This window comes from Nestor notabilis, unplaced genomic scaffold (assembly GCF_000696875.1).
Source record: "Nestor notabilis isolate BGI_N333 unplaced genomic scaffold, ASM69687v1 scaffold9874, whole genome shotgun sequence".
Classification (NCBI taxonomy): domain Eukaryota; kingdom Metazoa; phylum Chordata; class Aves; order Psittaciformes; family Psittacidae; genus Nestor; species Nestor notabilis.
The window spans coordinates 6755-16820 of NW_009924236.1; the positions used below are offsets into that span (position 1 = coordinate 6755).

Consider the following 10066-nt stretch of genomic DNA (forward strand, 5'->3'; position numbering starts at 1 on the left):
GTACAATTTCCAAACTGTCAGCTCTTCTGAGGTTTAGCTGAAAACAAACACACACATATACGTTAATAGTATTGCCTCCAACAAATAAAAAAAAAAAAAAAAAAACCAACCCTTTTTTTGCACTCGGAGCTGCGTTTGCACATACTCAAAACCTGTGCCCATCAAAAATTCCATCCTTAACGTTCTTTGTTTGGGCTACTGTGAAAAGGCAAATGCAAAAGCAGGCGAGTGCTTAAGCAAACTGAGCAGGCTAGGCTATTTAGAGGAAATTAAACAGATGGTTCATAATTTAGCTTTCTAATGCAAGATGATTTCAGCAAGAGTTAAGGGAATTAAAGATATGCATATTCGTGATACAGAATTATAAAAGACTAAAACAGTATGAGAAACTTCAAAAAAGACATCAGCCATCAGAGCTACTACATTTTCCAGTATGAACACACACGGCTGTGCCTGCATTGGATGGACCATGAACGTTACTGAAGAATCCTGGGTCAGTGAACCAAAACCAGCTTTCGCACTCCCAGAAATAGGTTCTGATGAATTAGAAAAATATTCTCTTCACACACAGAATCACTACACATGTACACACTAATGCTACAAAACTTCAAATACCTTGAAAACGTGGCTTCAAATCAAACTCAATGACTCATCAAAAAAGTTCAATGGTATAAAACCCCCTTATAGTAGTTCTGCTATTTGAGCAATAGTTCAAGACTTCTTCAGCATCATATAGTATCTTCAGCCAAAAAGTACAAATCTAGCTTCAGTAGAAGGTGGCCAGGCTGGTACAGGGAAATAAAGCATCAAAACCCAGATTCCATTTCTTTGACTGGCTTTTCTGTAGCACCTGACACCAAAGTGCTTTCATTTTCCAGCATTTTCTCAGTAGTTTCTCCATCAACAGGTTTTGCTCTGTCTTTTAACTTCTGCCGTTCATGGACCCAGGGGATGAAACATAATATAGCTCCGCCAATAAGGGGAGGGACTCCAGCCAGGTAGAAGGCTACATCATAGCTGCCGAGGTGATCATGCAACAAACCTGTAAAGACAGGAGGTTACCACTAATAAATACTGGGGCCTTGGGAGGCTAGACGACAAGTACATGTTTTCTTTGGATTCAGAAACTTGAGAGCCAGCACACGTTATTATAAGCACTGATCTGACTTCCTGATGGCCAAAATGTAGGCCTATATACATTGAGAGGTACTCTAGAGTTGATTTAAAGATTCTAAGTAATGAAGAATTTGGTGTGTCACCACTCAAATGCTTAATTACCACCCATCACGGAGACACTATTGTGATAGGACGAGGGGTGATGGTTTTAAACTAAAAAGGGAGATTCAAACTGGATGTGAGGGGGGAAAAAAAAAAAAAAAAAAATCTTTACAATGAGGGTACTGAAATACTGGAACAGGTTGCCCAGGGAGGTGGCAGATGTGCCATCCCTGGAGACATTCAAGGCCAGGCTGGACGTGGCTCTGAGCAACCTCACCTAAATGAAGATGGCCCTGCTCACTGCAGGGTCAATTTAGAGTCCTTCTGTAACTGTCACCTCAACAGCACAGAATATGTCAGGTCCTCAATCTAACGGTATTCCTCTTTTGAGGAATGTTTTACATCTGCATAACTTAATAAAAAAGACTGAAGCAAACTTCAGAGTATTATATGGAGAGTATTGTAGTATTATCTAAGTTCAGTAAATTAATAACCCATGAGCAGCAGTTAAATTCACCATATACTCTGTGGCACATGCTGAGAAATCTTCCAATTTAAGTGCACTATGTACAATGTAGAATGGAAAATACAGCCAGAAAGGCATGCAACCATAGAAAACAGATTAACAGCCACAGAGCATAGAATCAGAGAACAGTTAGGGTTGGAAAGGAACTTAAGATCATCTAATTCCAACCCTCTTGCCATGGGAAGGGACAGCTCACACTAAACCATGTCACCAAAGACTCCATCCAACCTGGCCTTGAACACTGCCAGGATGGAGCACTCACAACTTCCTTGGGCAACCCATTCCAGTGCCTCACCACCCTCACTGTAAAGAACTTCTTCCTTACATCTAGCCTGAACTTCCCCTGTTTAAGTTTATGCATATCTATTATGTTTAAGCATATCTATACTTACCTGCAATGGGTGGTCCAACTGTCATAGGTATTGACATGAGTCCCAGTAGAAATCCTATGGCCTGGGAAACATCCTGAGCCCCAACAAGCTCAAAGGCAATAGGAGCCATAATGCAAATGAAGCACCCATCAAACAGGCCCATTAAGAGACAGACAGCAATGAGACCTCCAAAGACATTGCACAGTGGAATCATCATAGACATCAGGCCAATAAAGAAGAATGAGGCCACCTGAACACGATCAAGGAAAAACAAAAACATATTGTATCATATCAGCAAAGATTAAGGCAATTGGTGGGCTTTCGTACATTTATAGCGAATTAAGCTGTCTGCCTGTATTTACTTTAAAATAAATACAAGCAGTCTTCATGGATTATCACCATCAGAAGTTACACACCAAGATAAAACACACACATGTAACTCATGACATGCAATCAAAGAAATTCCACTACCCATTTCAAAAGTTTTCAAAATGAATTTGTAATGAACTATCCTGCAGGGATTATGTAAGGCCATTTCTTGTGCAGCTAGTTTTTGAAGTTACTCTCTTCCCATTTCACAAATGAAAGCCACAAAAATACCAGGAGTTTAATACAGCTAACACACTATAATTGGACTCCTCACTGTTGTAATTAAAAGTAAAAATATCAGTATTATGAATGATTACTTCAGGATGCTTATATTCAACAAAGGCAGAATTTGGAAGTCTCATTTCAATTTTTCCACGTATTTTCCTGTACTCCTGTGGCCATGTATACTTACAAAGATCTTAGATTAAGACTGTTATTTGTTTGTTGTAAATTAAAGGACTAAAACTCTATCTTCCAGCAAAATGAAGCTAAATTAAAAAGAAAATAAAAAGGTAAAGAGTTTTGCTTATGTACCATCCATATGTCAGCACAGGAAACCAATGTCCCACCTAACTGCACAAATGTAGTTTCCAAACAAGATATATGCACTGCACTTGCAGACCACTAAAGAGAAACATGGTCACTTAAGAAATACTACACACCATAATTTTTTGATGGATAAGTGACATCAAAAATTACTTCATTAGGAAAAGTCTTTAAGCAGACGGATAGGTGAAACTTAATTTTCAGGACAGCATAGTAATTATTTTAGTTAATGTATTTAGCATACTTAAAAACTGTTGTAAAACATCTGAAGTACAGTAGAGAAACACTTCAGAAAGGAGCTTGTAGGAACTTACAGATAAAGGTGAAGAAATTCTCAGTTCTGTGTATTCTGATACAGAAAATACAAGTTTTCTTTGAGTTTATATGCAAGTTAGACTTAGATATTAACTCAATTATTTCAGTTAATATCTAAGTAGAAATAAATGCAGTTATTTGCATTTTCTTGTTTTATCTTAATATTGACATTTCCTAGAAGCGTAACAATGGATATTAAATCGATGTGAATGAATGAGATACAGTACCAGTCTCTCACCAGGGAATCTAGTTACCTAATTATGGCAGCAAATGCTCCATCTTCAGAAAGGTGGCTCTCAGCCCCAAGAATTGTTTTCAATAATGTAGTACAGATAATAGCCATTAGATGTCTCCCTTGTTATTAATTTTAAAACAAGACAACAAGAACACCCAGTGGTTCATAACATGCAAGTTATTAGCTAAAGCTTTCCAAAAATCTACATTAACACTGTTATGTTCTCAAAAAATATCATTTATAAGTATGGAGGGTAAAAGTGTACGTTCTCCTTCATCTCCAAGCTTCAGCATTTCTGGAAGCTGTGACTTCTGCAAGTAACCCTCTTCATTCAGCAAAATCTCAACTAAGCACCTCTCACACTCCCATGGCTTTACCAGTGTGCACTACACACAGAGTATACTTAACACTAAATTATCATCTACCAAAAAAAAAAAAAAAAAGAGATCCAAAATCCTTAACAGGAGAACATGAAAAGAAAAAAGAAAAAGAAAAAAAAAAAAAGAGAGAGAAAAAAAGAAAAATCTGTCTGCAACCATTATGAAATCATGGGATAAAACAGCGAAGCCAAATCTAAAGAATTCCCAAAGGTCTTCTCAAATGCTAATGGTTAGTAATTCCTTACATTCCCAGCTGAAAACAGCCAGCATGTAGCAGACATGTTTCCTTAGCATTAAAAATATTAGAGGGGGGAGCAAAAAATTAAAAAGGAAAAAAAAAAAAGATTCATGAACTTTGCACCAAAGGCTTCTAGTATCAAAAACCACACATTGAGTTTCCTAGAGTTCTGATGTTTCTCAAATTTGAATCTCCAATCAGTTAACTCTGCTTACTTAATTGGACCTGCAACCAAAGCCTTCAGAATATTGTTTGAATATTCCTGTGGAACGCTGTGAAGACATACCTGTAAATAAACTTTTTTTGCACCAGGAATATAATCTGCAACTCTCCCAAAGATCAATCTGCCAACTCCTGAAGTAATGCCCAGACACAGCAGAAGCACTTCTTCTGGCACGCTGTCATCAAATCTGTCTTTTACATGCTTCATCTGTTTAAAAAGAGGTTAAGAAAATAAACTAGCTTTAGAATTAAAAGGAAGATAAACCTGAGAAAACTTGAGTTAAACAGAAGTAATCTGTGAATCTCAGACTTACAAATATGGCTACAAATGGTCAACTAAATTACTCTGCTTTTAGAGATTTTAGAATAGTTCTGTACTGGCTTATCAGTATTAACTGCAATACAATAAAAACAATCTAAATCATGTTGCTGCTTTAGTCACAATTAAGGAACTTAAATTAAGAAACAACAAGGCTGCATCTAACACCAAGAAAAATGAAGAGAGCCTGAAGTGTTCTCCCCAGCCACATTGAATCTCCTAGTCACGGATTTAACATATCGGCAGAATCCACAAGGATTCTGAACTGGCTGCGTCACTGGCTGGGGCATGCTCTGAGGTCTGAAGGCACCAAATGATTAATGAGTGTCATTGCAGTACTGTTCTGTGCATTAAGACAGAGATGCATGCTACCAAGCTCGGAAACATAGCTCAGGGCAGGAGCAAGAAGCAGAAGGGCAGAGTGTTGAAGGCCACATGATACAAATAGGAGATGCCCCTTAGGCTGCCTCATGCTGACATCCACAACCACCATAACATCCAGGGGCAAAGAAGAGGAGTAGGAACAACCTACAGTGACAAACACAACAGTAAGCACTTGTAGGATAGGGTGCAGCTTCAACAGCACTGACGAAGGCAGGCAAAGAATGATTTGTCAGCCATTCCAACCTGAAGAACTAAAGTATTGACTGATGGTCTTTACAGTAGGTCATCAACCACAATGTGATGAACTACCAGTGTCAACAATTCTAACCTTTAAAGTCCTGTTAAGGAAAAAAAAAAAAAAAAAAAAAAAAAATCATCATCACAAGACTGGCTTTGGATTTTTTATATTCTTTCTGGTTCCACAGTATTGCTTGGTTGTTTGTGGGTTTGTAGTTTTTATTTTAAATCAATGAAGATGACCAGAAATTATTCATAAGAAAGACTTTGCACAATCACATTTTGAAACACACTTGGCAATACCAAACATGCCAAAGTGGGTGTTAGGAGATGTAAAAATCATTTGCATAGTCTTGCAGTCTCTGTGCTCATACCTAGTTCCAAACAAGAGACTGTAAAGACTTGGAGGTGTGAAGAAGCAAAAAGAAGAGACTGATTTTAAGTAAACATGTAGTAAAAACATTTGAGAGACAAAGGGACAAGGCGCTGACAGATCTGGATAGCAAAAGCTGAATACCAATTTTTGTTATTAATTCTGATTGTGTGATAATGTATCAAACTAGAGAACCCTTAATTTTGCATCTTTAAAATGTCAAAGTCCAGTTTTAGCAAATACTTCTAGAGCAAAAGAGTCATGATTCTTTCCTGGCCAGATCCTTAACATACAAGCAGAGCCTTCCCTCCCCCCTGTTCTCCAGCAAACAGGACATGCTAAATGATTTTCTTAAGTATAAAATCAGTTGGGTTTTGTTTACATGTCACAAAGTCTATTGAATCCAATATGAATTTGTCCAATATAATTGATTTTGTCAGAAAGGAAATAAAAAAATGAGGGTTAGTGGTTTTGTTTTGGTTTTAAAAAATAACTGCTAACTTTAATTGGGAACAGATGCTTGCTCTTTCTATGTTTTAGTTTGTTTTTTCTTTGCTTTTTAAGACACATTTGGGAATAGAATCTTATTTTGCATCTGGAATGATATTTAAACATAAAAGATAAGTTGTTCTATTTATTCTCTTTCTGTCAAAGGTGAGAAGAGGAAAAGCTGACAGTTTTCCCACCCTTACCTTTATGTGCCTGTCAACACCTGCCGGGACAGCCAGCAAGAGAAGCCAAGGTATTTTCTGCCATTCTTGTCACCTGTTCCACTTCCATGTTTCTGCAGCCTCTAGCTTGTTTAATTAGCAGACCCGATTCACTCACTCCCTGGAGGCTTTTCGAGAGGCAAGATAAAGTTCTCCATCTAGATAACTGTTAACCCTGCATCTGTAACCGAGTAGGCTTTCTCAAAGCAGCACTCGGGATGAAATGCAGTCTTTTTAGATAAGTGGGAGAAAATAACCACCGCTCATCTCAATCTTCAAATATTTAAATTAGGTTTTTTGGGTTGCTTTACCTTTCACCTCTCTTAAGCACACCATAACATTAAAGAGAGCTTCTAACTAAATGTAAGGAGGAGGCAGTAGGCAGAGGCATAAGCCACCCAGATAGTTCAGTCTCTTTTTTCAGAGGTTTTCCAAACCCAAGTGCACAAAGCCCTGAGCAACCTGGTCTGATCTCAGAGCTGACTGAACCTTAACAGCATTCAATCTTCAGTGATACAGTCATTAAGCTGTAAGTAACAACAGTATTATTAACTGAGTATCTGAAAATGCAGTGATTCAGGATTAATTTACTACTATAAATGCTAACTCATTATGGTCTTACAGATATTTCTTGTAACAATAGGTTAAATATATTTATTTATGATTAAGTAGTTCTAATGAGATTCAGATTTCCATGTATTTTTAGCTGTCAGAACTACTCAAAAATCCCATGATGGGCAATTACTTGTGAATCTTCCCAGGCAGCATCTCATGCATTAACGCTCCTGTCAGTGCAGAACTACAGAGGCTGTAATTATATGACTCCTTAGGCATTATCTACGTCTATCAGTCAAATGGGGACCCAGGCACACAGACACATCGAAAGCCAAAGCATTTCCCCATGGGTTCTGCCTGCTCTCATTAATGTAGCTAGCTTTTCACTCAGAGCTGCATGCATGCCAAATGGCAGGTCTGTTCTTTCCAAATGTAGAAAAGGCCAGAGACAACCAGTCCAGACTAGCATGGCTTCTTTACTAGTTATCTTTGTACAGTCCAATTTTCAAAATTAAGACATAGACACTGGACAATATAACTGAATGCATCCTTGGCACCAGCATTCTACCTTACACCCTTGCTCTCTTAATATCAACATACTGCATACACAGATCTCCAAATTCTCATTACTGTTAGGAAGAGACTAGGAAAAAGATTAACCGCTTGGTAGTGGCTGGAATGCTTTCAGATATACTCTCTTGGCTAACCTCTGTCCATGCAACAGAGACCCAGATTTTGCCAAGATCTTCCACCATCCAACGTGCACACATTTCAGCTGTCTTCACGCACTAAATCAGAGAGAGCAATCTGAGCATAGCTGTAGTTCCTTCTTCCAAACACAAAGAACTTGAATCTGAATGAAGCGGTAATGAACTAATAAGAAACAATTCTCCCTGTCAACTGCTTTCTTCCTGTGTATATTCCATTTTAGGAATTTCTAATCAAGTAAAGCTTTAGTAGGCTAAATGAAATTCAATCTCTTTCTCACTGAGAGAGATGGCCAACAGCAATATATAGCCTAGAAAAGTTTAAGCACATACAAATCACCATTTTTAAGTCCTGATGCAGTGTAAGAATAAAAGGAAACATTTACAGAGCACCACTGGTACTGTTCATAAATTGGACATATCATTCCCAACTGCTCCAAACTAGGTTGCCTGAAAGCTGATGAGAGTTCTTTTGGTTTTGATTTTCCGTTCCCAAACAGGAAAGGAATCTGCCCTGAAGTATAAGCACTCATAATATCTAGAACAACAATAATGTTTTTCCAGTACTAACTGGCCCTCTTAGCCATGCAACAATTTTAAATCCAGACACCCAAAATAATTCTAGACTTGTATAATGTATGAGACTTAGCCATCACGCTAGGCATGGCAGTACCTCCGTAATTTACTCATTTATTACTCTTGTGGCTTTCAAAAACCCATTCAGTATTACTAGATGACATGATGGCCTTATTCCAACACTCAAGATATTTTATTTTCCCAAGCTATGACTGCAAAAAAGGCAAAAGACAAAAAAAAAAAAAAATAAAAAAATAAGTACATATCCACGTAAGGGTATTGGCCACTGACAGGACACAACTGGAGTGGGTAGGGTTATACGGGTGTTCATCTTCATGACTGCAATTAGATCCTCAAAATTTAAAAAACCTAAAAGCTTAGGTTTATTTTGCACACATCCCCTGATAAAAGAACAGCCTTACTGAGGATGTACAGATCTTTCTGTGCTGTTAGTGCCATCACGCAGCAGCATTCCTTCAATGAAGGAGTCAACCACATGCCTAAACAAGCTGATTCCTTCAAAGGCCTAGAGGAAAAAAAAATACTAACTGGTGGCCTTGATAAAGATCAAGAACTTTGCAGTGAACTGACCTGGAAGACTGATACTTTCAGAATGTGCTGAAAAACAGGGTATAAAGTAACTCTGGACAAGTCACTGTTTATTCTCATAGATAACAACTTACCACAAAAATGAGGGAGAATGGAAAAAAAAAATAAAGAAGAAAAGATAAAAACTTGGTTGCCAGAGAACTGTATGATACAAGACACAGGGAAGATCTTTTAATACAAACACATTTCTGGTCCAGACTCCACCAAGGAATCTTCTGCTGATGAGCCAAAAACTAGCAAGCAAACCGGCAACTCCTGACTCCTGAACATCTATTGAAACAAAGATCTTCATGTTAAGAGACATAAAATACCTAATGCAGATCCATTTGTAAGGGAACATCATCATACTGAGATGGCTACAATAGCATTTTTTTAGAAATCGTCTTCACATGACAAAAACATACATACATACATCTTCAAGATAATGCCTATTTACATACATGCCACAACAGTGAGAATACTTCTTTTCTATCTCTGGTCAATTTAATCTACATAATGAACAGAGAGAGAATTAAAGAAACAAGGTGATTGTTAAATGGCAATATGGAAATTTTTCTACTATTCCACTAGGTAAAGAAGATTAAACAGAATAATCCATATATCATGAAGATTCAGAACAAGTATAATCTGAATTTCTTAATTAAAGCTGAAGATAACAGTTAAATAGGCTTAACACTTAACCTGTTAACAAAGTTAAGAATTTAGATTGGATTAAGACAGACTCAGGTTGACAATTACATAGTTAAAGTAGTTTTGTTTTCTTGTGGTTCCCCCCCCCCCCAAAATAGCTAGTCCTGAAGAAATTTTCCAACAATAATAATAATCATAATTATCACCATCTCAAAGCTGTTTGTTACCTTTAAGAGCCTGTGAAGGGTAACTATGATCCCCAAAATCAAAATAGGCAACCAACAGCATAAAACTTAAATTGGAAAAACCCAGACGCTGGTTGTTAACCAATCAATGGGTTTCCTACTTAGAGTCACAAAAATGCTAATCATTTTTAAAGAAATTAAACCAGTTCTGTCTTGAGAGAATGACTGCCAACTGGTAGACCTGAAATATATTCAGGGAATAGTACCAGAAAGCATGCTGGGGACTGAAGAAAGCCTGAAGCATGGGGGGAAACCCCTACACTGTAGCACAAGACAGTGCATGATTCTATGGTTCTATGAT

General features: G+C 37.6%; 1 protein-coding gene across 1 annotated transcript; it reads right to left on the reverse strand.

Moving 5' to 3' along the window:
- Positions 1-457: 457 nt before the first annotated feature.
- Positions 458-4628, reverse strand: LOC104404159 (monocarboxylate transporter 10-like). Its single transcript, XM_010012518.1, has 3 exons — positions 4485-4628; positions 2137-2365; positions 458-1042 (listed from the first exon to the last, which is right to left on the reverse strand). The coding sequence occupies exons 1-3, from the start codon at positions 4626-4628 to the stop codon at positions 807-809; spliced, it is 609 nt and encodes a 202-aa protein (XP_010010820.1). The 3' UTR covers positions 458-806.
- Positions 4629-10066: the final 5438 nt, after the last annotated feature.

Bases quoted from the DNA above. Each gene is read 5' to 3' on its own strand.
- LOC104404159 (XM_010012518.1), bottom strand. From the start codon at position 4,628: ATGAAGCATGTAAAAGACAGATTTGATGACAGCGTGCCAGAAGAAGTG. The intron at 2,366-4,484 runs GTATGTCTTCAC...GATCGTGTTCAG, and splicing joins CAAAAAAAGTTTATTTACAG to GTGGCCTCATTCTTCTTTAT. The intron at 1,043-2,136 runs GTAAGTATAGAT...CTGTCTTTACAG, and splicing joins AGTTGGACCACCCATTGCAG to GTTTGTTGCATGATCACCTC.